The 27,455-nt window shown below is 45.6% G+C and overlaps 1 protein-coding gene across 1 annotated transcript; it reads right to left on the reverse strand.

Moving 5' to 3' along the window:
• Positions 1–236: 236 nt before the first annotated feature.
• On the reverse strand, positions 237–25,961 carry GDF6 (growth differentiation factor 6). The gene is made up of 2 exons (XM_060681894.2): positions 25,506–25,961; positions 237–1,487 (listed from the first exon to the last, which is right to left on the reverse strand). The coding sequence occupies exons 1-2, from the start codon at positions 25,831–25,833 to the stop codon at positions 493–495; spliced, it is 1,323 nt and encodes a 440-aa protein (XP_060537877.2). The 5' UTR covers positions 25,834–25,961; the 3' UTR covers positions 237–492.
• Between the last annotated feature and the right edge of the window lie 1,494 nt (positions 25,962–27,455).

The raw sequence follows: 27,455 nt of genomic DNA on the forward strand, positions 1-27,455 counted from the left end.
CAAAATCTCCCATCCTAGGGGAGACGGCTTGGCCTGGACGCGGAGGCATGGAGGCTGTTCCCAAAACGGCGTCAGCTATTGTACTTTCTCTCTCTCTCTTTCTCCCGGCTCTTTAGGACAGGGGTCTCCAACCTTGTCGACTTTAAGCCTGGTGGACTTCAACTCCCAGAATTCCCCAGCCAGCTTTGCTGGCTGGGGAATTCTGGGAGTTGAAGTCCACCAGGCTTAAAGTCGACAAGGTTGGAGTCCCCTGCTTTAGAAGCAGGAACTCGAACACACGAAGCAGACATTGCGCAGGCGCAGTCCGGACCGCCCAATCCTTTCCCCAGTGCGGGGCGAGGGGCTCGCACGTGGCGCGAGTTCCGTCCGTCTTTCCCTCGCGCGTCTTTCCGACACTCTTTCGCTCTCCGCCGTGTAAGCTCCCCGAGGCTTTCCTCGTCCGCCCTTCCGCTCCGACGGGGGGGACGGGCAGCCGGGGACGGAGGCGCGCCGCTACCTGCACCCGCAGGACTCGACCACCATGTCCTCGTACTGTTTGTACACCACGTTGTTCCCGGCGTCGGTGTAGAGGATGCTGATGGGCGTCAGCTTCGCCGGCACGCAACAGCTGGGCGGCGTGGCGCCCGGGTCCATGGAGTTCATGAGGGTCTGGATGATGGCGTGGTTGGTGGGCTCCAGGTGCGAGCGCAGCGGGAAGTCGCACACGCCCTCGCAGTGGTACGCCTCGTACTCGAGCGGGGCGATGATCCAGTCGTCCCAGCCCAGATCCTTGAAGTTCACGTGCAGCGCCTTTTTGGTGCACCGGAGCCGCGCCTTCTTGCCGTGCCGCTTGCCGTGCCGGTTGTTATAAGCGGCGCGCTTCATGCGGCGGGCCTGCAAGCGGAGCTGGACGGGAGCCGGCGCTTCCCAAGGTAGCGCGGCCGCGTGTGGCGGCGGCGGAGGAGGAGGAGGAAGAGGAGACCGGGCTCCCGGTTCCTGCCTCAACTCGGCGAAGAGGTTCTTCCGCCTCGACTTGCTGAAGACCACCAGCAGCGCCTTCTCCTGCTGGGCGCGGGCGCCTCGGCCCAGGCCTAAGGGCCGCAGGTCCAGCAGCTGCGGGTGGGGCTGAGAGCGAGTCCCCCCGACGGCCCGCAGCTCCAGGCAAAGTTGCTGCCGCTTCTTCCAGGGCCCGCGGAGGGGCGGTAAAGCTTGCCCCACATCAAACACCTCCCAGTCGCCGCCGCCGCCGCTGCTGCTGCCGCTGTTGCCGCCACCGGGCCGGACGGGCGCCGCCTCCTGCAAGTCCAGAGTCCGGGAGTCCAGGCGGCGGCCCGAAAGGCAGGGCGAGACCTGCAGGCGGGCCAAGCCTGTCTGAGCCTTGGAGAAAGGATCGCCGGGGGCTTTCCGAAAGAGACGGAGCTCGGCCCCCACCAGCTCCTCTTTGTCTGAGAGGGTCGATACATCAAACAAATATTTTTGTCTCCTTAAAACGCTGGGCGAAAGATCGTCTGCAAGATAAAAAAAAAAGACATAATTGCCGTCAGTTAGATACCTCTTAAGGGAGAACTTCAACGGCCGACGTGAGGGGGGGAGGCTTGTCCAGGTGTGGAGGACACTTTCTGGTACCCTTGTGCAAGAGGGGACAGGGAAGGGACTCCAGAAACTGAAGGCTCTTCTCCAACAAAATAATAATAATAATAATAATAATAATAATAATAATAATAATAATAATAAAAATTGGAGCCCTTGGAGCAATACCCAAAGGGCTACCTCGCTATTTAGAAATCCTAAATTTGCTGGACTTGAACATTTTGACTCTACAAAAAACCACCTTACTCGGAACAGCTTACATCCTCCAAGGATACCTTAACAGTTCCTAGGTCCTTGGTTAGGACTCGAGTTGCTGAGTTATTAACCAGCCTCAAAGGCTGTGAATCTCACCAAAGATTAAATAATAATAATAATAGCTTGAGGACTTGAGAATCAAACTGCAGAGACTCTGGCATAAACCAGTGCAGGCGGTTCTAGTGGTACTCCGCACACTGGGTGCTGTGCCTAAAGACCTAGGCAAGCACTTAAAAACAATTGGTGCTGACAAGATCACCATTGGTCAGCTGCAGAAGGCCACCTTACTGGGATCTGCTCGCATAATCCGCCGATACATCACGCAGTCCTAAATGCTTGGGAAGTGTTCAACTAGTGATTTGGGATACGAAATCCAGCATGGTCATCTTGTTTGCTGTGTATACTGTCATATATAATTATAATAAGTAATAAGTAGTAGTAGTAATATTATTATTATTATTATTATTATTATTATTATTATTATTATTATTATTATTTTAACACTTAACACTCAAAAGACCAGGTTCAATACACACAACAATCTCCAGACACACTCCCACCCACCACAGTTCCCCACCCCTAAACCACCCAAACATCCACACAACAGACCGAGTAATACTGTCCAACAGCTCACTGATGGTGGCCCTTTAGTTCATTGTTGAGTGCAATTATAGCTCTGGGATAAAAACTATTCAGAAAACGTGTGGTCCAAGTTTTAATTGTTCTGTGTCTTCTGCCAGAAGGCAAGAGTCCAAAAAAATTGTAAGCAGGATGGAAAGAGTCTCTGAAAATGTTATGCAACTTTCTCAAACAGCAAGATTCGAAGATGTCATCCAGAGCTGGTAGCTCGAGTCTGATTATATTCTGGGCAGTTTTAATGATTCTCTAGAGCCTTTTTGTCTCCTACAGAGCTGCTCCAATACCATGCAAGAATGCCGTATGTCAGGACACTCTCAATGGTGCTGTGATAGTAAGACAGAAGTAGATTTTGAGATAGATTCATCTTCCTGAGCATTCTCAGGAAGTACTATCTCTTCTGTGTCTTCTTCACAAGCATGTTAACATTCATAGTCCATGAGAGGTCCTTCGAGATATAAATACTCAGAAATTTAAAACTACCAACCCTCTCCACCTCCTCACCATTTATGTACAATTTATGTACATAATTTATGTTACTGAAACAGGGAGCCTATCAAAAGCCCGGGAACTTCCTAGAATACAGTAGCCTTTTTAGTGCAAAGTATAGAATGCATTCATGCTGTACTCCTTTGGCTCTGTAAAAGTTAAGTTTATCTGGCATTACTGCTTTTGCCTAGAATGTTGGGGACTCAAATCTGTTTACGTTTGGTGTTCAAATTGGATTACTGTATATTTTCACAGTTACCAGGCAGACAGGATATTAAGGGATGAATCCATTTCTTCATTGTAGTGTGTTTTCAAAATGAAGCACACCCCTTTCCCAAATTGGAATAATGGAGAGTTAAAAGAAACACATAATGACAGCATCTTTTGGGCAATGTATGTTCACTTTTCATTGCTTAAAAATCTGAGTTCCTATTTGTGGCTTACAGGAAAGTACAGTAATCACATTGGAATATTTCTTTTATTGTTTTAAAACATCTGTGTGCAAAATGCAGGCTATGAAAAGCAAATCAGGTCACCTCTATTTTTCTACTTGCCAATACAAAGCTTTATAAGTTGGCAAATACAGAATTTCTCCCTTTCTTCAAGTTTTTCCTCAAGAGCTACCAGTAGTAAAACTTGTATGTCTTTTGGGAGTAATATCACCAACAAATATTGTAACCATGAGTCTCCAGCTGAGATGCAGCTGCAATAGTCCTGATCATTTATTGATTACAAGGGTCACCAGTAATATTTGTAGTCAATATATATATTTAAACTAAAAGCTCTGAATCAGACGACTTGGAAAAATGGGAATAGAGTATCAAAAGGATGCTTATGATGGGAACCGGGATATCTTCAGGTAAGCTAGCAAGAGAAAGGTTGCTTTCACACACTGTGTTAATCCGTCATTTATTTTACTCGGTTCTGACTTTGCAAATGTGAACCCAAACACATTTGTTGTGTTTGGCTTCATCAGCAGATTGTGACTTTAATGCCATGTACAAATTCAACCACGTTGCCAGTAGCAAATATGTTGGTCATCTAATAGTACTTCCTGTTTAAAAACATGGTGGGAATAATAATTCTCCTCTTTTAAGGATAGAAAAGTGTTCTGCGGCTTGTTTCTTTGGCTTGTGGATTTTATCCATCCCTGCAATTTGATGCTTTGTTTTGAATTCCACAATCGGCACCTTTGAAATAGGCCTTGAAGCCTCTCCTAAGATTGTGTGCTTTACGTGCTTGATGCTATGTCTTTTATTAAGAAATAGACTCTGCCTGTAAGTATTTGCAGACTAGAGTTTTGGCTGCCATACTGATCCCTCAGTACATAATTAAAGGGGCCAATGGCAGTTTCAGTGGCACTGAGGACTGTTGCATTGTGCTGAACAAAGGGCCACTTTACCAACACTGAGGCAAAGCTAAGGGAAAGGTATTACCTTTAAGTTGTTGGAGTGATTAAATCTGTCATGTCTATTAGGCAAGGAGATACCTAATGGTTGGATGGCAATGTCCTTTTAATCCTTGAGAGTTAGTGGTTGATGGGGTGTTTTAAATGTCTTAGAAAGTCTTGCATGTTTAACAGACAAGTTAATAAAAGCCCAGGTTATGTATGCATAAATGGCAGTGCAGCATTTGCGATCCTATAAGTATCTTATCAAATTACATGGGACTTACTTCCAACTGGTGCAAAGTGCTTTGCAGACTTTCTTTGAACTCCACTGTGAATTCTAGCGGGAATTATCCCCATGGAAACTTGAGGGCCTGTTCCATATCTTTTAGTAGGATAAAGGTAGATATTGATTGCCAGTTCTTTTCTAACACATTTTGATTGCAACTCTGTACTTGTTTCCCTGCAAATGTACTTTGGAATAAATAAACTGAGATGTGTAGTATTCTTAGGTTGATCTTTTATGATTCCTCCAAGATAGTTTCAGAAGAACCCTGAAAAGTAACTGGGCCCAAACATCAATATAATGTTCATATTATGATCTCAGTGCCAGTCCTAGATTTTTTTAAAAAACTGTGGCTTTCTCCCTTATTATATAAAGGACAGTCCGTTATTTCAGAAAGCTGTCAGGTTTTTTTTAAATTCACTTTTCCCTTTTATTTTGGTCATTTAATCACTTGATGCACAGTATTTTACATTTATGTGAAAAATACAGAAATTGAACTGTCTTTTAAAAAATAAATTTACACATGCTGTTTAATTTTAGATACCTTTTTATACATTTTTGAACAGTTTTTCTTGGTTTTGCTCTTGAATTGTCTTTGTAAAGGAAAGTTATTTTTTTTATCCTTATGAACCTGTTTCAGACTTGTCCCCTTTTCTGGTTTGTTCTTTATTTTTTCCAAGAAAATATAGTCACTGCACTTATGTAGCATAGTGCTGAAATGAGTAGGGATTGCTCAGTCCAGATTGCTGGATACCTATTTCACTGTGTAAATATGAAATTATTGCTAAATCATATTTGAAATCAACAACTGTATTAAAAATATAAATAAAGAACATTTTGAAAGAAGTTTAGAATGCAGTTATGCTTTTAAATATTGTCAAAAAACATCATTGATCTCAGTGAAGCTGATTTCTGAGTAAACATGTATCCAAGATTCTTAATGGGTTCTATTAAGTGCTCAATACTGGCCATTGTGGTAACAAAGAAATTAGTGTATGAAATATTGATGTCTTTTCAGGTCTGAGTACCACATTTCTTATATGAAATTATGGTTCAAACTAGGCTGCTTAATGCTGGGCAGGGAATCTCCTTTGCATTTCTTTGTATCTTCAGCGATGAAAGACAGTTAGCTTTAGAAATTCTTTCCAAGGACAAGACTGTTTTTTAAAAAATGTTCAGAGATGGCCAAGAGAATCATGTTCCTTTACATAGTCTTCTTTACAGCTGTCTGCAGTTTCTCTAGCTTCTCACACTTCAATTCATTTCCAAAGAATGGCATGAGTAAGCTCTCCCAAGGGGCTTTTTTCTGACTTAGAACCATGGAAGTTTCAGAATTACAAAGATATGCACAAGAAGTAACACCAGTAATAGCACCTCTTGTCACCCCTAATATTATGTTTTAAAAAATACTACCAAAGAAGAATTTTATTTTGGATACTGAGCAATGTCATATTTGCAAAGTAAGTTTTAGTCTGTGTAAACTAGGGGAAGACAAGACAGAATCCTGCAGTGTTTCTTATCCTTTTTAAAGTATTCCATACTCCGTAAAAAGCTCCAGATAATGTCATTATCAGGTTTTAACTGAACAAAATTAAGGTGTTTGTTAGGTTAGTATTTCCCCAATCTTTGCAACTTTCAGATGGGTGGGCCAACTCACAGCCAGCCAGCAGAGTGGTTACTGAGAATTCTGGGAGTAGAAGTTCACACACCTGGAGATTGCCAAAGGTGAGTAACTCTTCTGGGTTAAGAGAGAGTTATTGGCCCAAAGCCATCCAATAAGAACCCCTTTATTCCTGTTCTAAACCTCACTTTGCTAGCTCATCCTTTTTCCAAACTGAGGCTTTCCAGATGTCTTGGATTGCAACTCCCATTATCCCTGGCATTTAATATAGATTAATATAGACTCCCAACCCTTGCTGCTGTTGAATCTAAACCAGTGCTTGGAACCAATGTGTGGCTCTTGTTTTCCTAATTCTGCCCTCTGAAGAAAGAACCCCATCACTGTTGGGTATGTGCCTTCTGCTCAGTTGCTAAAATATGTATCAGCCTGCTGGGAAAAAATGGGTAGTAGCCTTATCTGTTAGCTGGCTTGAAGCAGATAACCTCTAATCCTGAAAGGGCAGGTTTGGTTTTGAAGTAGACATTAGATGTCAGATACAGGTAGTCCTCAAATTATAATCACAAGTAGACCAGAACTTCCATCACTAATCAATGTGGTCATTAAGCAAGTTGCACCAAATTTTGATCACATAACTGTTGGGATGTTGGGATGATTATAATTACAGAATTGGTCATAACTCATGTTTTTTTCAGCACCATTTGTAACTTTGAACAGTCATTAAACAAATAGTTGCAAATCAAGGATTACCTGTACCACCAGCTACAGCAAGTGAAAAAGTGCAAGCTATATACAAAGATCTGGAAGTGGATTTGCACATGCTAAGAATTATCAGCACACTTCATTAATAATACATATTCCTCATCCTTCTAACAGAAATAGAAAATTAGAATAACATTCTCCAAAATGACACCTTGCTGATGGATTCTGACTAAAACACCCATCATTCCAAATGACATGGCTGGAAGACGAACTCCTTCACCCATTACTACTTCAGCCCCGAGAACAAACTGAGTCAGACTAAATGTATGTATGTACAGTAAGTATGTACATACTTACATACGTACGTATCTATGTATTTCTCAAATTTCTACACTGCCGTTTTCACCTAAGAGACTCTGAGGGATTTACAAACAATATATTAGAAAGGGACAGGTAGTAATAGTTGTTATACAAATTGGAAAGTCTTATGTGGCCTGGTTTTGAAGAATTCATAGACTGCTCACTGCATGTATCTAATTATCAGTGTAAAAATGCAAAATATGTACAATTATGTAAGTATAAGGTATACTGGCTCCCTCATATTTAGAGCAGTCTGGTTTTGGTGCCTGTGAATGATGGACATCATACATTACACACCTCTGATGGTTTGACAAAGATGGATTAATTCTGTATCTGTAACACCTGTAACAGCTCAGTGCCTAACTGTGCTGTCCTCATTAGCATGTGTAACAATACTTCACGGCTGACATTGGAGAATAGCTCATCAGTATCCTGATAGTATATATTAATCTCCCTCCAATGTTGCCACTCTTCCCCTTAGATGAAGTTATCTGTTGGCATGAAAACATGCACAAATCAGGATCTTACAACAAGGAATGGCAGGACAATGCATCTGTCCTGATGCCATTTTACAGTTCTTCCATTCCCCTATATGAACAGCAGAAGCAATGGTGTTTTTTTCTCTGCTGTTCTGTTTTTAAGCCTCTCAGATTTCAGAACTTCATATCCTCTATATGCATTCCTTATGTCCCATCATCCCCAAACAGAGGTAGTGATAGAGTGATGGGAGTTACAGCCTAAGATGCTTGGAAAGCAACAGCTGTTTATAAATGTGGTTCAAAATCACAGATGATTATGCAGTAACAGCAATACACATAATTGTCAGGTTGCCCACACAATTCACCTTAGAGCAGGGGTTTTCAACCTTGGCAACTTTTAAGACTTGTGGACTTCAAGTCCCAGAATTCCCAGCTGAGGAATTCTGGGAGTTGAAGTCCACAAGTCTTAAAGTTGCCAAGGTTGGAGACCCCTGCCTTCGAGCAAATCTACTGGAAGGCCCATTGTAGAAATGGGTCAATCAATAATACCCAAATGGTGGGGAGAACCCTAGAAAAAGGAGGTATTAGCCAAATCCCCAATTAGATCCAGGCCAAATGCTGAGTTGTGGAAGCCTGACAGCCAGAGGTTAGAGAACATGACCACATTTCCTCACATGGAAAAGGTATATTTGTGGCAACTCCCAGGAGCAGGTCATCTGACCTCACTTCCCAGAAAGGAGTGGCGTTTTGCGGATTTTGCACAGCTTGTAACTGCAGTGAGACTCTGCCAGCTCGAGCAGGAAAAACTAGTTAAATTGAGAATGTGGAGAAATGGCACAAAACTGCTTTAATTGTTGGCTCAGAGCAAAATAAAGCTGGAGTCATGTGAAGGGTTGCCAGGACAATTTGATGCCAATGTAAACTAAAAATGAAGCAAGGGCCTAACTCTTGAATTGCCTTTGGTTGGCCTCTTCTATCCTCATTAATTCATTCTTTTGGCTGACCCAAACAGGGCTTAAGGAAATTCAATATTTTTACAGCAGATTATAAAGGCCGAGACCATTGGCATCTGTAGTGAACCAAGGTTAGGTCAAGATGCAGGGTCCTGCCATTTTCTGTCACTTTGCCCCACCCTGTGGCTGCCCAGGGCTGAGACTATTTCAGTTGTATCAGTGGTTAAGTAGGCAGATAGATTAAAATGTGAATTTAGTGAATAACATTCACTAAAAAGAAACACTGAATTTTTTAGTCTGTATCAAATTCCAGTAATGTTTCAGATAACCTGTTTTGCATCCAGCTGGACTAATTTGAGTTTTGTTCTCTCATGTGCTAAGATTCATAGCTAAATCCATAAATGAAACAAGATGTTTAAAGATATAAAGCAAAAGCTTTGGTAATAATTTCACTTTTTGCTGGTTTTTTTGACATAGTTTGATGATAAGATGGATAAAGAGAAAGGGGAACACCAGTCTCTTAAAACTTTGGAAATGTGGTTCCTACCATATGGCCACATGACATGAGTAAAATAGCTCTATATCTTAAGACAGGGACTTTTGCTAGGCTTACTTCAAAAACTTACTGCTCCTAGGTGGCTCCCTTGTACATCTGAAGCTGTAATCTCATCACATTATCTCAGAATAAACCCCACCCAAAATAATAAGAGTTTTTTTAAAATAAATAAATAAAGAAGTTAAGGAACAACACTAAAAGGAATGCCAATATATATCACCAGAGAAAAATGCTATAATTGGTCTGGATTATTGCTATTCTCAGAAGCTGGATTTAGATTTTCTTAGATTTTGTATTTATAGAGGGACCAATGGCTCAGGCCCCAGACTTCGCCCCAGAAAGGATAATCTAAATTTGGGTTCTATATTTGAAATGATCCAATGAATTTAAAATTTTCATTCAGGGCAAGAAAAGCAATGAGTTAAAACAGGCTCACTGGAGCAATTTCAGTCTTGTGAAAATCCCTTCAAACTCCCTTTTTTATTAAATTATTGTATTCAGTGGATAAATCTCATGTAGCCTTTTATTTATTTTCATTTATTCTCTGCCCTTCTGCTCAAACAAGCACTTAACCAGTGGTAGGTTGCTCCCAGTTCATTCCAGTTCTATAGAACTGGTAGTAAAACCATCGGGAAGCTCCACCCTCCCACCACATGGATCTGTGCACGCTCCTGCTGCGAACCGGTAGTAAAGGTAAGTAGAGCCCACTCCTGCACTTAACTCAATGCAAACTATTACAAATGTAAAAAGCATGCTAAAAACATGGATACTTAAAAGCCTGGGGAAATTTGTGTCTGATTCTGTAAATACCCAGAGAGCCAAAAAGCATGAGATATCAACACTTGAACCCAATGCAGGAGAAGGGCCCCTCCCCCTCATGCCTAATAATTGAGCCTCTAATGGAGGAGTTGGGACAAATCTTCAAACAGGTCTCTCCTGTTGCATTGTCAGGATGGTCCATAACAAAACTGCTTGTCCCTCAATCAGACCTCTAACCACCCTAACACCAACACTTTGTTTTCTGATGAGTAAAAAAAATAAGAGACATCATATGATCTTGGTTAGCAACCATACCAGAGGTGGTATTCAGCAGGTTCTGACCAGTTCTGGAGAACCAGTAGCGGAAATTTTGAGTAGTTCGGAGAACCGATAAATACCACCTTTGACTGGCCCCGCCCCCATCTATCCTCTGCCTCCGAAGTCCCAGCTGATTGGGAGGAAATGGAGATTTTGCAATAACCTTCCCCTGGAGTGAGATGGGAATGGAGATTTTACAGTATCCTTCCCCTGCCATGCCCACCAAGCCACACCCACCAAGCCATGCCACACCCACCAAGCCACGCCCACAGAACCGGTAGTAGTAAAAAAATTTGAATCCCACCACTGAACCAAACAAACATCTTGCATAAATTGCAATTTTTGAAAATGTATGTACAGCCTATAGAATTTGTGGAAACAGTAAAGACAACAGAGAAACAAAATGGGGTAGCATGCAAAAATAATAAGAAGGTGAGGAAGGCATGGTGGACATTCTGTTTCTGGTTTTCTTAAGGTCAGAAACTTAAAAGGGGCCTGGTTGAGACTGCAAATCCCAGAATTCTCAGCCAGAAAATCCCAGTGTTGGTCATTCTGGTACATGTAGTCCCAACACATCTGGAGGGCATCAACTTGAAAGCAGGCTGATCTGGCCTCTGCTTTCGCTCAGGCCAATTACCGTGATTATTCATACATGGATCTAAAACTTAGCCCTTGGCTATAATATCACTGTGGCTCCTCCTTTAAAAGTAGTCTGTGTATTTGTGTGTGTGTGTATGTGTGTGTGTGTAACAGAGATCTCTACTCCTTTATTTCTAAATCCACTAAGGCAGAATTACATTCCATTTACTTCAGTTGACCCTGCTTGCAAGAAAGTAGCTTAAGGGCGGCTGGAAATACATATGATTTATTTGGTGGAATCCTAGTTAACATGTTGAAATGACATCATACCATAATTCTCGCCTTGGCGAGACTCTCCCTCCGCACCCTGCCTTGCTCCCCACTGCACTCCCACCCTCCTTAGTTCAACTTCTTTGGATACCCTGGATTTTTCTGAAGTTGTGAAACACTTCTGGTAAATTTAGAATGGCCTGCTGTCCACAGGGGAATTGAAGGATGCTGGTTTCTTTTCACCCTTTATAGGTTTAGTCTGAAGTAATTCCTCCTGAATTCAGTGCAGCTCTTCCACCCTGTCAGTTTTGTAATCTGATCCTACTCAAGATTGAATCAGCAGTCAGTCCCTGAACTCAGCATTGCAATTGATTGATTGATTGCTGATGGAATATGTGCCATCAAGTTGAGGTTGACCATGTAGATAGGTTTTCCCTGGGGTGATTTGTCTCCAACCTGGCTCTTCAAATCTTCCAATAGTGCACCAATTTTTGCTGTAATCAAGCCTAGCTGCCTTGTTTTTGGTTCTCCTTTTCTTCTGTTTCCTTCTACCTCTCCCAGCATTACAGATCTGTCCAGAGATCTTCACAAAATAAGATAGTTGAAGCTTCAAGTAAGAACTCTGATTTGTTCTGTGATGTCTTTCTCTTTCTTTCTTTCTTTCTTTCTTTCTTTCTTTCTTTCTTTCTTTCTTTCTTTCTTTCTCTTTCCATTCATAGTATTCCCAGGAATCTTCTTTAATACTAAGGTTCAAAAGCATCAATACTTTCTATCCTGTTTTTTCAAAGCCTAACTAAGGTTTCATACTGTCACAAAGAAAGCCAACATTGCTTCCTTCTGAGTAGGAATATATTCCTAAGTATACTCCTTAATTCTAAGAGTGAAGATGCACAGTTTCTACACTGAAGCAGTTTTATGCCATCACCACCATCTTCCAGCCAGTAATAATTGAGATACAAATCTGTAAACTAAGCAGAGTTTCAATTTAAGACAATTCAGTGATGGCAATGAAACTTAATTTCAAGGAAATATGTTTGGGACAATTTGTATTTATATTTGTGGCCCATCCTTGGAGAATTTGGGGAGAAATGTTTTAAACAAGCCCTAGACATTTAATTTTGCATGAGATACATTTCCAACCTAATGTCTCCCTCCTTTTTTTCCCCTCCTCTCTCTCTCTCCAAAAGTTCTTCAGGCAGATGCCATAAGCAATGACCTGCTAACAACTTTCCCCCCTACACATTGTGAGAACAGAGAAAGTCAATCACGCTTTGTTGGATGAAACTTAATTCTACATAAACTCAATGAAGAGTGAACTCCTGCCTTCATTTTTCAATAGATCATAGAATAGAGCCTTTAATACCAGTTGAGATAGCAGCATCAATTACAACTGAAGTTGATCCATGGATATATTAACTGTGGGCAAATATCTTCATTCCTTGAACATCTTGAACATCTCAAGGGTGATGCTGGAATGTTTTTCAATTCCCTACTGGAATCCCTTTTGTCTCCTTCCATAATTGTTTCTGCTTTCCAATGCAAGGCAAGTTTATGGTTAATGGAAGGGTGAGGATAAAAAATCATATTTCTATAACAGTACTTCCTGAAGAAATTAATCCTCAGCAAAACTTCTCCAAACTGTCTTTTCTCTGAGATGTTCCAGTCCGCCCCTGTATTTGCAACTACTAAAAAGGAAGAAAGAAGAAAAGGTTGTAGTCTTCTATACACTGAGAATAAGCCTTATTGAACTTCATCTATTTTTTTCAGTGTAGAAAAATACGTGGATTCCACTGCTAGTTTCTGGTCTGTTTTTTTTTTTCTTTTCTTTACCGAGAAGGTACCTGCAGGCGGTATTTTTACTCCAGTACTAGAATTAAACCATTTAAAATATATTAGCTGCATTTCTCTTTGAGTTAATTTGCAAGGGTTTCCTTGTACCCTGAGGGGCCTCACCACAACTGGCTGAGAGCCTAGTTGGCAAGCCATCTCATTCCCGACGCTTGCTTGCTTTTCTCAACGAAAGGCAAGGCTTGGCATCACTTTACCCTCAAATCACGGCATGGCCAAGTTCGAGCGTTAAAGGTTCCTGCCTCGCTCGCTCCTTCCCTCCGCCGACTTCGTTGTAATCAAAGGCACTCGGGCCCCACTTCCTCTGGAGATGGCAGCACTACGTGCCAGATGCCCAAACCTCGAAGTTTTCTTTCTCTTCGACGGCCTTTCCCTTTCACGACGCCCCCAGGAGTGGAGAATGCCTTGCGCTTGGAGTTCTTGGCTCCCCTTTCCTCCAAGCTCAAAAAGCGGCGAAAAGAACCGGGCCGCCTCTGAAGAAGGGCTGTTTCAAGCGTCGCTTCCCATAAGCGCCCCAAAAGTCCCGTCGGGGGTCTTCTTAGTGACTGGCGGAAAGAAACACCGCGGCCTTCTACAGGAACAGCCGCGACAGGAAAAAGTGTTCGGAGGGTTCGGAGGGTTTTCAGAATAACAAAGTTGGAAGGGACCTTAGAGGTCTTCTAGTCCAACCCCCTGCTTAAGCAGGAAACCCTACACCACTTCAGACAAATGGTTATCCAACATCTTCTTAAAAACTTCCAGTGTTGGAGCATTTACAACTTCTGGAGGCAAGTTGTTCCACTGATTAATTGTTCTAACTTCCCACCCACCCACCCAACTGCTGCGCCCGAGAGCGCCCGGCTTTCCACCTTGGATGATACTAGCCTCCCCAAGGAAAAGTGGACTATTAATATTGCTATTGGATTTCTTTCTTTTAAAGCAGTGCTATATTTATCTGGCAAATAAAAGACACGTCAAGGAAAGCGCTTTTTTTCCTCCCTGTTCCGAAGCGGCTGTAAATCTGCCTCCGGTCACAGATAGATTTCCCGCTAGCGGAAATCTCCCCGGTCCCCAAAAAACATGTGATTTAAAATGCCACCTTCAAAGTTGCCATAAGGAGGCTGATACAAGGCAAAGGGGAAGATGGCCTGCAAAGCAGGTATTCCGAGGGATGGCGGAGAGACATCAAACGGCCCTTTCTGGGATGGCGCAGAAGCAGACAGGCCTCGGGGGGGAGAGAGCGAGCGAGCGAAGGAAAGCAGGGCATTTATTTTTCACGAGACACACAGAATATCTTCTAACGGAACCACGAAGTGTATTTTATCATCTCTGGTAAAGCTGCAGAATATTTGAAACGAATGAAGAGAGTTCAATGGAAGAAAAGCTTAGAAATACCTTCCCATTTCCAACCATACATAAATGATGACAGATGAGATGGATGGATGGATGGGATAGAGAGAGGGAGAGAGGGAGGGAGGGAGAGAAAGAGAGAGAGAGATAGGGAGGGAGGGAGGGAGGGAGAGGGAGAGAATCCCTGTGAATAGGAGGCTACGTCCCGCTCAAATGTCTCCTTTCCTCTTTCTAACAATCTCTCGAGATAACAATGGTCAGCACTGTTTTTCTCTTAGCCTCCCCAGATCCCATCTTGTCCAGTTGTTCAGAGAAGAAAGAAAGACCCCCACTATTTTGGGGCTTTTCCTAGATTCGGAGGGAAGGCTGCCTGTTGCTATCACCAATGCAATGTCTCCGCTCTATGTAGAACTGCCGGCTTGATGGAAAGGAATCTTCTCCACCTTCCTTCCCAATTCACGCCCTTCCTGCCAGTAAGTCTTGGCGGAGCTTCAATGGAAGAAAAGCTTAGGAGGTATATTGAATATTTGGAGGAGGAGGATCGCCGAACTAGGCAGCTGTAAACTTGGGGAAATCGGATTTTTCAGAGCCAAGACCCTATTCCACGAGTGTAGAAGATCAGCACATCAGCTATACAGTTATGTCAACGTTAGTCTCACAGGCTTAGGGTTATGCCGTGGGTTGATAAGTCATATGGGACAACATGTAGAAAAAGAAAACATTCCACTCGCGGTGTATGAAAGTGACTCAGGAATCCTTTCTAGCACCGGAGGTCGCCTGATAGAAAGTCTTTTCTTTCTTCCCACAGCTCTAGTCCCCTGAAGACGCCAAACTTTAGGCTTCTGGCCAGCTTCTGGACTGACCTCTCTCCGGACAGAAATCTCAAAACAAGGGGACACACCAGCACCGGGAGCTGATTGGTCCGAGTCTCCTCTGGTGGGCCTTTGGAGCAGGACGGCTGGGGAACTTCTCCCACCCAGAGAAGAAGCAGGAAGGTGGAGAAAGATAACAGGCTGCCGGGCCCTTCTCCAGGGAAGCAAAGTCCACCTCTGTAATCGCTCTCTCTGGTTCTTCCTTCTCCCAGACCATTGTCACTTGCCAAAGCAGGAAACAAATAAACAAAAATGAGGGGTGGATCACGCAAGACTTAACCTAAAGGATCTCCATTAATTTAAAAAAGAAAAAGGAGGCTTGATAAATTCATTCATCTTTCCATAGCTGAAGTGCCAACAGAAAAACATGCAGCGTTTCTTCATTGCAATCTGTTTTATTCCTTCCTTCCTTCCTTCCTTCCTTCCTTCCTTCCTTCCTTCCTTCCTTCCTCCCTCCCTCCCTCCCTCCCTCCCTCCCTCCCTTCCACTTCTTCATCTTGTGCCCGCAATAGAGGCCCTGAAGGTTTAAGGATGAATTAAATATATCTAAAACACTCTCCCCAAGTTTCCACATGATTAAATTGTATCTTCCTTTAATAGGGGTGTGTGTTTCAGGGACTGAAGCTGGTGGGGGAATGAAAGGCGTCGCTTCTTTGATTAAGAGAATCTTTATTGATACCTTCCCTCTAATCAAAACATACTGTCTCCTATAAGATACGAGAAACGCCCAAGTAAGACCATTAGAAGCATCAAATAGTAAATCCTGGCTGGTTGGGTCGTTTTAGAAGGAAAAACTTCAAAGACCAGCCTGAGCCAAAGCCTCTCAAATCCCCCGCGGGCTCAACCAGTGCGATGCAACCAAAGGAGGACAGGCGGTGTCCAACGAATTCAGTTTCTCTAACACAGTGTTTCTCAACCTTGGTAGCTTGAAGATGGGTGGACTTCAACTCCCAGAATCCCCCAGCCAGCAGCGCTGGCTGGGGGATTCTGGGAGTTGAAGTCCACCCATCTTCAAGCTTCCAAGGTTGAGAAACACTGCAAACAGGAGCCAAGCTGACTGACCAAATTGGAGCAGCTCCACATTGATCTCAACACCTTTGGAAAAGGAAAAGGAAAGCTGGCGGAGCGTAGGAAAAGGGAGGAAGGCGGAGGAATTATAAATCTGAATTCGGTATCAGTCAAGACGACGAAGCAATTGCCTAAGCAGTTTGCACAAGCAGTTTGCAAAGCAGGTATTTTAGAAAGAAACCCCATCGACTTCGGGCGCGCTTCCTATGGGAAAGAAGAGCAAGACGGCAGCCCACAAAACGGTATCCAAGAGTTTAACACAGCCTTGAAACTCAAGGCGGCTTCAGGCGGAGGCAACGTGTGCTTTAGGGATCGAGCGGGGCCGCGGCGTTGAGAAGATGGATGGTTGGTCTTGGCCTGTCGCCCTCCAGCCTCAGAGAGGCCTTCTTCGTCCTTTCAAAGAAAGGCCCGGTACCCCAGGAAAACAGCCTCGGGTGCAATTTTGCCTGAAAGGGAAGTTTGCGGGATGGAGTGTGACTCTAAAGCCCAGCGTTTGGTGGGAGCAGGTGCTTCGCCCTTCACCAACACCGCTTCCCCGCTCCCCAAATTTTTCTGGCGCCATTGCTTTCTTTTTCAACTAAGATTTTATTTTATTTTATTTTATATATTGTATTGTATTGTATTGTATTGTATTGTATTGTATTGTATTGTATTGTATTATATATATTAATTATATTATATTATATTATATTATATTATATTATATTATATTATATTATATATAATATAATATAATATAATATAATATAATATAATATAATATAATATAATATAATATAATATAATATAATATATTATAATATATTATAATATATTATATTATATTATATTATATTATATTATATTATATTATATTATATTATATTAATATTATAGTTTTAACAGACCTGATTGTCGTAGCCTATTTGATAAAATAAAACAAAAAAACCCACACTCCGTTCCTTCGTTGTTTAAACTCGTTTCTGTCTCCAAATACAGTATAACAAAAGGATCTTTTCTTGTATGTGCGATCGGCGGTTCCCGGAGACGAGCGGTGCCTGTCGACGCCGCTAAAGATCTCTCTTCCTACGGCATAGCTACTACCCCTGGCCCCGCATTTAAGAGAAAGAGAGGCGGGAGGGAATCCCAGAAGAGAAGAGCGCCTAGTTGGGAGCGATGAGGTGGGGTTGCTCTGCCCGGAGGGAATTCCCTCCCCCCTCACACACCACACACACACACACACCATTCTCCAGGGTGGTTGAAAACGGCGCAGTTGCTTTTTTTTAGGCATACCTGGCGCCAGGGTGATATATGGCTTCACAACGTTGGGCTCACAATTTAAGAATGGAATTGAAACAACCTGGCTTGCCAAAGTCTAAAAAGGAAAACCAACTTCTCTCTCTCTCTCTCTCTCTCTCTCTCTCTCTCTCTCTCTCTCTCTCCCTTTGTCCTTCTCTCCCTTCAATTTGGAGGCTGTTGGTTGGGTCTGATGGGAGTTGTAGTCTAACACCTGCTTGAATAACATTGGGTAAAGGGCTATGGCGAAAGGATTATTATGACGAAAGTATTTTTCTCAACTACGAAGCTCCTTCAGAATAGTTGGGCGTACAATCGCTGGTCGAAGAGGTAATCGAATAGCGGAGAAGGTCTCCAACCTGCCCTAACCGCCTTTTTTTCCTCTTAACAGAACTGGGGTCATTGGGAAGGAAATCCCCGCCTGCAAAGAATCCACCTTCAAGCCCGCGAAACGGCCTCTTCTCAAAGCCCTGCATCTCTACGGCCCAAGAGCTTAGAAGGAAGCGCCCGTGGAAGGCAAGAGAGAGGATCGGACTACGAAGGGGCTTCGGGTACAACGCGCTGGCTTCCTTGGAGACCTTCGCAGCCTTCTGAACGGACTTCGTGGGTCAACGAGGCCTCCCCAACTCTCGAGGGCGAAGGCCAGGCCAGGAAATCGACACACGACAATAGTGCACGTTGCCCCAAGAGCTGGGCTTTGGGGTGGAGCAGGTGTTTCAGTCCTCCCCGCAGAGGACCCCAACAAACGAGCCAACCACATTTTAGCCGATCGCTGTGCAAGCCTAAATATATGGGATGACTTTTCTGACATTAGTAGGTTCCGAGGCCACAATATTGGTCGGAATGAAACACGTTTTCCAGGACTGATTCTGGGCATAGGCGGGCGCATCACATCCCACCAGTGTTTTTCAAAGGAGGCAACTTTTAAGATTTTTCATTTAAATGCTGACTGGGGAATTCTGGCAGTTAAAGTCCACACATCTTAAAAGTTGCCACGTTTGAAAAACACCGCCTTAGACGCCTGAGCTCAACATTTCGAGACAGCGCAGGAGAAACAAAAAAAGAAAAGGAAAAAAAAAGGAAGTGAAAAAGAAAGAAAGAGGAAGAGATTGGTTGGCGCAAATCGGTCCACTCACCGCTCCCAAAACCCCACTCCTGGAGACACCACCCGGGAACGAGCCCAGGCACCCCCAACCCTAATTCCAGGCAAGTCTGAGCATGCTGATCGGATAGCAAATTCTTTTTGCCCTCCTCCCTGCCCAAAAATGTAGGCGGAGAGTCACACGCACTTACTCCCAAGGACAATTGCCCGCAGCGCGACCCCGAGACGGATACGAGGCCTCCCGAGTTCAACCGCTTTTATATCAAAGTACAAACAGGATTTCGTTTCTCAGGAATAAGTTCTACCGACCTGAAGGAGGCTTACGCTCAAATAAGCAAGCTTAAATTCGGCTCAACAATGCCCACGTTACAGACCGGTCAGCTGCTTGAGAAGGTTCCTAATCTTGGGTCCAGAAGCGATCCATGGGGTAATGGGGGGGGGGAGAGAAGGAGGACTCTTCTATTAGGTTCTCCTCTCCCCGATTTTCTACTTCCTTGCTCTATTTGGGGTGTCGACTCTTCTGCCCCACTCCGGCCCTCTGATCTCCGTTGCGTTTTTCCCAAAAGGCCCCCTCCGACAGACCTCAAGGTCACTCAAGAACTGCGCGCAACTATCACTGGAGAAAAGGCGCGGTCACGATGGGGGCGCCCCACCGGCCAGTCCGAGGATCCGCTTAGAAACCCGCCGAGTTTCAGAATTTCAAAGCGGGAGTCGCCTGGCCTCTCCCCCCGCCAGCCACGACCAAGAACAGCTGCAGGAAAACGCCTCCCAGTCCGGATCCCTTTAGTTCAGGATGGATCTAGATCAGTGTTTCTCAACCTTGGAAGCTTGAAGATGGGGGGACTTCAACTCCCAGAAACTTCCAGTTGAAGTCCCCCCATCTTCAAGCTTCCAAGGTTGAGAAACACTGATCTAGACAGACTTCTCTCAACCCTGGGAATAATGGGATTGACATCCAAATCAGCCGATGGATAGGCTGTTGGAAAAGGCTGGTTTATTCCATCCTAGCAAATGCGCCAACCTGCTTTGCTCATAGAGAACCCCAAACCAGCCCCGGATTTCTTCAGACATCAGCAACCCTGGACTCCAGAAACTCTGCGCTCACTTTCACTGAGGAGGGTGGGGGGAAGCCAAGCGCTTTACTTTCAAAAAACCCCGACTCGCGGAGGAAAAGAGGAAAAGAGGGCAGCGCCAGCCAAGGTGATATCCAGGAGAATAGGGGCGTCCCATAGGATTTTAGGAGGGCAGAGCAAAAAGAGGCCTCTCCTTCTGAGACTAGACTTACCCAACTGCCCGGAGGTAAACTGGAAGCTTACCGTTTACAGCCCCGTACCCCGATTTCTGAAGTTTAGCATCTGTGTTCAAACTTTCCCCGATTCCACACAGATTTCCCCCCCCCCCCACACACACACACATACACTTGTTTTGATGCAACCTGCTATCTTTAAAGGCACCGCTGAACCCTTCCGCCTTAGACTCTTTTGACTAACGGGTGAGGCGGGTTGAAGACCTTGGTAGCTAAGGCAGTTTCAGCCAAGGAGGCAGCCTGTCATCCGGCGCCTACTAAGAAGCAGATTTTATTTATTTATTAGTTCGATTTATATGCCGCCCTTCTCCGGAGACTCAGGGCGGCTTACAATGCTTTTAAGCAATAGCCTTCATACTTTTGTATATACCTGCTTAGTAGGGCTTTCGCCCCCCCCCAAGCGGTGTTCTTATTTTATACAAAGTCAGCTGATTGCCCCCACAATCCGGGTCCTCATTTTACCTACCTCGGAAGGATGGAAGGCTGAGTCAACCTTGAGCCTGGTGAGAATTGAACTTGCAGTAATTGCAGGCAGCTGGCAACTAAGTGCTACTTTAACAGCACTTAGTCCACTGCGCCACCAGGCTCCTAGTCCAAAGGGATCTCGAAAGATCCCTTTGGACTGAGCGGGATTAGAGAATCTGGAGAGTGCGGTCCTTCAGGTCGATTTTAGAAGTAAGAGCTCAATGAGTAAGAGCCCCCTCCCCAATGGCTTCAAGCAAGCCAAGACTAAGGCAGGGTGTCGGTGAGGGAACTACAGTGATGAAGGGGGATCCGATCTTCGGGGCACCCCAAAGCTACGCCCTTAGCTCCGTTTCTTTGCAAGCGACCAAGCCTCCGGCGCCAAGTAGGGGCAATCCAAGATTCCTGGGATTTTCTCCAAAGGCCTTTGAGGAGATCTAGACTAGCACAGCTTTTCCCCTGACCCTGAGCCCCCTAATTTGAAGTGAACTTTCAACCGACAGCCCGGGGGGGGGGGGGAGGGCAGAGAGACGAAATATGACCCAACGCGGCTCCCAATCGCCTCCTGTCCTGCAGAGCCTTTATCGGGATGGGTCTGCCCACACTGGAGGGCAACTGAGGAAGTAACCGGCCCACCGACCTGCGGCGCTGCACTTCTGGCCAGTCCTTGGGAGTCCCCCAGCGGAGACGAAAAGCAGGGAGGCAACGGACTGACAAGCCAGGGAGCTTCTGCTGTTTTTGCTGAACATAAAGGACAGAAGGAGAAGTATTGAAAAAAAATAAAGGCTTATTTGGGTGGAGCTGGCAAATCTGGCTGGTTTTCTTTGCCGAGGTCTTTGTCTAGTGTGGTGCGCAGCCTTCCCACTTTAGCCGGAACTCCCGGGATTGCTTAGTGGTCTCCTATCCAACTGCTAACTAAGCCTGCCCCCGTTTAGCTTCCCAGCGCAGACAGTGCCAGCCAGGTGCTGCCACCTGCTGAGGCAATCAATAAGCGCTGTGCTTTTCATCGCGGCGGCGTCATTTAACCAATATTGTTAATCACAAAGCCGCCTTCTACACTCGAAAACTTTGGGGAAGCGAGGAAAGGCGCTTTTTTTGGGGAAAAAAAAATAAGACCGACCCTTCTGGTTGCTGTTTGTGCTGCTGTCTCTCCCGCGAGAAACTACCCAAAAGCAGGACCGGGCATCGGATCTCGAGTTTGCCTTTTTCTTCGTCTCTTGAAGTGGCACTTCGGCCATTCCCCGCACTGGTTTTCCCGCAGCTTCAAGGGAGGCATGTTGGAGAATTTGCAGGAAGCCCGGAAGAGCGGACAGGCTGCAAGAAGGGGACTTTTCAGGACTTTAATTTAAAAGAAAAAAGAAATAGCACGGGCTAAGCGGTCTCAGCAATTAACAGGCGAACGGGAGAACTAAGACGGCTGGAGGGAGCTGGACTTTAAATAACGGACAAGAGGAGGAAGCGTTGGTGGGGAGGGGCGTCCGAGGGCGTCTTCCCCTTCGGAGGGACACTGGAGTCTTGGTCGGACTGATCCGGAGCTGTCGGCAGCTCCGGCTTCATTAGGAGAGACCAGACACTATTTGATCTGTTATGACAGCAGCGCTCAATTAGATCGCGTTGCTGAACCACTCCAATCAGGGACTTAATGCTCAGAAGTTCCAGCGCCAGGTCACAGCCTTGACACATCAAATCAAAATCAGGGGGCGGGAGGAGGCCTTTCTCTCCGTCCAACCAGGAGGCTTGGGCGCGACGCCTTCCCTCCCTCCCTCCCTCCCTCCCTCTACTCAACCCCCCCCCCAAAGTTTCCTAGTCCTGAAGATCCCAGAGTACCATCTTGTTTTGCTCACAAGAAGGGGCACTGGGAACGGCGCGATTTGGGCAAACAAGAATGAAAACAAGCGTACAGAAATGAAAGACGTTTGCATGTCTTAGAGGGAGAGGCAAAGAAACGGTGGTGTTCTTGTTTTGTTTTTCCTGAGAAGCTTAACCCTTTGAAATGAAATTATCAGCCATTAAAAGCAAGAGAGATCCCGGGCCAGGCCCCTTGCAAATCTAGAGAAGCTGGCACGCTTTCTTTCTCGGTTCATTCCAGCTGAGGGAAGCTATGAGCGCAGCATCTCGGCTTTAAAGGCCTTCCTATGAAGTCCTGCAAAAATATGCCCATGCTAAATCCATACTTAAAATGCCACTGATGGGCACCACCGCCAAATTCCAGGTTTGACAGAAAAAATGCTGGCGCCCCCAGGAGGGGGCTTAACTCTTCCCCAGAAGGAGGACAAAATCAACTCTTCCAAAGTCCCCATTCCCCCCACCCCGAACAAAGTTTTCTTACGGATCTTCAAGGAAATGAAATTCAAATCCCCTCGCCCAAACCCTTTTGCGGTACACCGAGGCCTCCGGTAGACAAACTAATTTCATTGATTCTTCCTCAAAAATTTCCCGGATTAAATTTTGGAGTTGCATGGTAAGCATTATGGACATTGCGAGGTTGTGTAAAATTAATGCTATGGGGAAGTAGTAGCAACGATTACTGGTTGACCCCATAAATGACACGAAGAAGCAAGCGGCAAATAAGAGTATCCATGCCTCGTCTCAAAGGAAGAGGGGTTCGTCTCGTCTCCCCCCTCCATGGTTTAGGAGTTGTTTCAAAGCCGCCTCCCCCCATTATAGGATACCACCTTGTTTTTTTAGGCGGAGACCCAATGATTCACAGAAACCTAAAAGAATTGATATTTTGGAACTAGAACGCTGGGTTTCCTTTTATTTATTCTGAACCTCAGCCTCCGGGACAGCTCATGGATCTCACTTAGGTCTGGAGGACAAAAATCAGAACCGGGAGATGGGTGAGACTAGAAAAGGTGTGTGTGTGTGTGTGTGGTGGGGGGGGAAGGATTCCGGAAATCGCAACTCCGTGGGAGAGCCGTTTAATTAACCGATAATTGATAGTTGGCGCAGCTAAGCGACGCGGAGTGGAGCCCCAAAGGATTGCCAGAGGTTTGTGAGCAGAAATCTCTATTTTCCCTACAAAGGAGAAGTCAGACGGTGAAGCACGAAAAAGTAAGGGGAAGACGCAAGTCAAGCGCTCTACACTCGACCCCAAGATTTGGTTTGGTGTGCGAAGACTTCCCGCCTTCATCTCGGAAACTGCGCCTGATCTCCGCAATTCAGGGAAGGGAAGGGAGAGGAGAGGAGAGGAGAGGAGAGGAGAGGAGAGGAGAGGAAGGAAGGAAGGAAGGAAGGAAGGAAGGAAGGAAGGAAGGAAGGAAGGAAGGAAGGAAGGAAGGAAGGAAGGAAGGAAAAAGAAAAGAAAGAAAGAAAGAAAGAAAGAAAGAAAGAAAGAAAGAAAGAGAAAGAAAAAGAAAAAGTAAATTTCCTCATCCATCCCCTCCATCCCGAAAAAAAAATCCGGGACGCGCAAAACGAAGCGCTTTTCAACTCCTTCTTCCTGCTTGGGCGTAACCTTCGAAGTCGGAAGGACCGAAGTCGAATTCAGCCCCTGGGGTGCAAAGAGAGGCTTGTCTCTTACCGAAGCGAATAAGGAAGAAAAGGATGGGCGTCAGGATTGGGGCTAGAGAGCGAAGAAAGCAGGTCGGGACCCGGGGACCCTTCCGCGGCTAACCCGAAGAAGCACCTTCTCCGACTCCCGCTCTAGACCAAGCACGCCAGTGGAAAGAGTTGCATTACTACTACCACCACCATTACTACTCCTGCTGTTACTAAGTGAATGTGCCCCCAGGCTTAATGACAAAAAGGAAGCAGGGCAGGAAAGTGCGCACTCGAGCCAGATTAAGCTTCCACGTGTAAAAAAACACACCCCAACGCTGGGGTTTTTTTTGCCCCCCATCCTGAACAATTCACCCAAGAAGGCGCTGCTCTTTTTAGGACCGAGCGCCAGAGTCCATCACCTGTGTGCTTATTCCCAAACGAATCTGCTATTTACTCAGGGAGCCCCCCCCCACCTCCCCGCCATTTCTGGCGCACAGTTGCTTCCAAAGCAATCCTAAAGCTTACTCCCAAACCGGGAGACCCCAGCTAATAGGAACCTTTACACACAAACGCGCCCCGAACAGAGGCAAACATTCCAGCGTGCCTTACCGTCCCTGTCCTAATATTCCTTTTTTACTTACTCTTTTCATGTATTCACATTATGTTTATACTTTTACCCGTTATCTTATAGATGCTTGACAAACAAACAAACAAACAAACAAACAAATAAATAATAGATAATAGATAATAAATAGATAATAGATAATGGATAATGGATAATAGATAATAAATAAATAAAAAATAAAAAATAAATTAAATAAATAAATAAATAAATAATAGATAATAGATAATAAATAGATAATGGATAATGGATAATAGATAATAGATAATAGATAATAGATAATAGATAATAGATAATAGATAATAAATAAATAAATAAATAAATAATAAATTCACGTTACGCCAGGACTCCCATCGTTCCCAGCCAGCTTAGCCACTGTGGGCTAAGAAGACGTATGGGGTGCTGTTGTACCCCCCTACCCCATCCCAAAGCGGTCAGAGAGCAGCCGTGAGTTGATGTTACCCGGCGGCCAAGCCCGGATAAGGAAAAGAACCTGTCGGGGTGGCGGTGCGTAAAAGCCTGCGACCTGCCTGTTCTTTGCAAGCGATGCCTGGAAGCGCACTGGAGCGAGCCCAACTAACAGGGGTCTCCAACCTTGGCAAGTTTAAGCCTGGGGGACTTCAACTCCCAGAATTCCCCAGCCAGCAAAGCTGGCTGGGGAATTCTGGGAGTTGAAGTCCCCCAGGCTTAAACTTGCCAAGGTTGGAGACCCCTCTAAACCTCCCCAGTAGCTCTTTTCACAGCTTCTAATTAAGTTGCCAAGGTTGGAGATCCCTGGTATAGTAGATCAGCGGGAAGGGTGATGGTGGTGGGGGAGAGATCGTGGATCAACCGCTGGCCGACCGGCCCGGGATGGGCAGGGGTGGGGGGTGGGGGGCGTCCAGGCGAGAAGACCCCCGGCCCGCGGTGCTGAGCCTCTTACCTCGCCCCCTGTCCACAAAGCTGGTGACGGTGTTGGCCGCTTTGGAGGACTGGAAGAAGCTGGCGTTGATGCCCAGTTTCTCGGCGATGGAATAGGTCCGGTAGAGGGAGAGCATGTACTCGTGGGGCTCCACTCGCGCCTGGCTTGCAGCGGCTCCCTTTTTAGCCGAGTCTCCGCGGCTTTCCCGGCAGCTCCGTTTGCCCTTGCCGGACTCCCGGAGAGACGGCGCGGCGGCGGCGGGGATGGTGGCCTGCTGGCAACAGGGAAGGTCCCCCCAGAAGAAACCCGCGAGGAACACGGCGGAGAGCAGAGCCCGGGCCGCATTCATAGCGAGCGAGCGGCTGCCCCGGAGCAAAGCGCCCGCCCGCCCGCCCGCCCGCCCAGCCTCCTCGCTCGGCGCCCACGGCCAGCACCAGCGCGTAGAGCTCAACCCAGCCCCGGCGAAGCTCCCTCCGGCCGTCTGAGGCGCGGCGTCCCCAGCGCCAGAAGCCAGAGCCCGGAATGGGACACGCCCCCCCCCCCCGCTCCTCGCCGCGCCCCTTCCTTGGTTGCGGTCACGCCTCCTGCCCAGGAGGGAGAATAATGTAGTTTTTTAACAGTATTTAACAGTAAGAGAGCAAGAGCCTTGGTAGTACAGTGGTCTAAAGCACCCTGTTATTAAGACCAGCTGCCTGCAATTACTGCAGGTTCGAATCTCTCCAAGGCTCAAGGTTGACTCAGCCTTCCATCCTTTCTAAGGTAGGTTAAATGAGGACCCAGTTTGTGAGGGCAATAAGCTGACTTTGTATAAATATACAAAAGTATGAAGGCTATTGCTTAACGCACTGTAAGCCGCCCTGAGTCTCCGGAGAAGGGCGGCATATAAATCAAATTAAAAAAAAAAAAATTACTGCAGGTTCGAATCTCGCCAGGCTCAAGGTTGACTCAGCCTTCCATCCTTTCTAAGGTAGGTGAAATGAGGACCCAGTTTGTGGGGGCAATAAGCTGACTTTGTATAAATATACAAAAGTATGAAGGCTATTGCTTAACGCATTGTAAGCCGCCCTGAGTCTCCGGAGAAGGGCGGCATATAAATCAAATTAAAAAAAAAAAATTACTGCAGGTTCGAATCTCGCCAGGCTCAAGGTTGACTCAGCCTTCCATCCTTTCTAAGGTAGGTAAATTGAGGACCCAGTTTGTGGCGCCAATAAGCTGACTTTGTATAAATATACAAAAAAGGATGAAGGCTATTGCTTAACGCATTGTAAGCCGCCCGGAGTCTCCGGAGAAGGGCGGCATATAAATCAAATTAAAAAAAAAAAAAATTACTGCAGGTTCGAATCTCGCCAGGCTCAAGGTTGACTCAGCCTTCCATCCTTTCTAAGGTAGGTAAATTGAGGACCCAGTTTGTGGGGCCAATAAGCTGACTTTGTATAAATATACAAAAAAGGATGAAGGCTATTGCTTAGCGCAGGAGAAGGGTGGCATATAAATCAAATTAAAAAAAAGAGAGAGTTGGGAGGGACCTTGGAGGTCATCTAGTCCAGGGGTCTGCAACCTTAAATACTCAAAGAGCCATTTGGACTCGTTTCCCACAGAAAAGAAAGCACCGGGAGCCACAAAACCTGGGTGGGCGTGGCCAACTCGATGTCACTTACTTCCACCAGTCACATGACCACCCCCTAGCTACATCTACCCAGCCTGTCATTAGGGCAGAGGACCAGTTGTTAAAAAACACCGGGAACCACAAAATCCTTTTGACATCTCTCTCTCTCTCCCTCCCTCTCTCTCTCTCTGTATCTCCCTGTCTCTGTCCTGGCCGCTTCTCCATCCCCCACCGTTGCCCTTACCTTCTCAGGCCAGGAGAGGAGTGATTGGTTGGGGAGGACGAGGGGTGGGACCAGCCAGTGGTGGGATCACCTGACAGGGAGCCACAGCAGAGGGCCCAACAAACAGCCGCACGCAGGAGAC

The sequence above is a fragment of the Pantherophis guttatus genome, chromosome 3, assembly GCF_059756535.1.
Source record: "Pantherophis guttatus breed Tessera chromosome 3, ASM5975653v1, whole genome shotgun sequence".
Classification (NCBI taxonomy): domain Eukaryota; kingdom Metazoa; phylum Chordata; class Lepidosauria; order Squamata; family Colubridae; genus Pantherophis; species Pantherophis guttatus.

What these genes read in the sequence shown, in the direction of transcription:
- GDF6 (XM_060681894.2), bottom strand. Translation starts at nt 25,833, where the DNA reads ATGAATGCGGCCCGGGCTCTGCTCTCCGCCGTGTTCCTCGCGGGTTTC. An exon ending in CTTTGTGGACAGGGGGCGAG is followed by an intron (nt 1,488 to 25,505) that starts GTAAGAGGCTCA and finishes TTTATCTTGCAG; the next exon opens with ACGATCTTTCGCCCAGCGTT.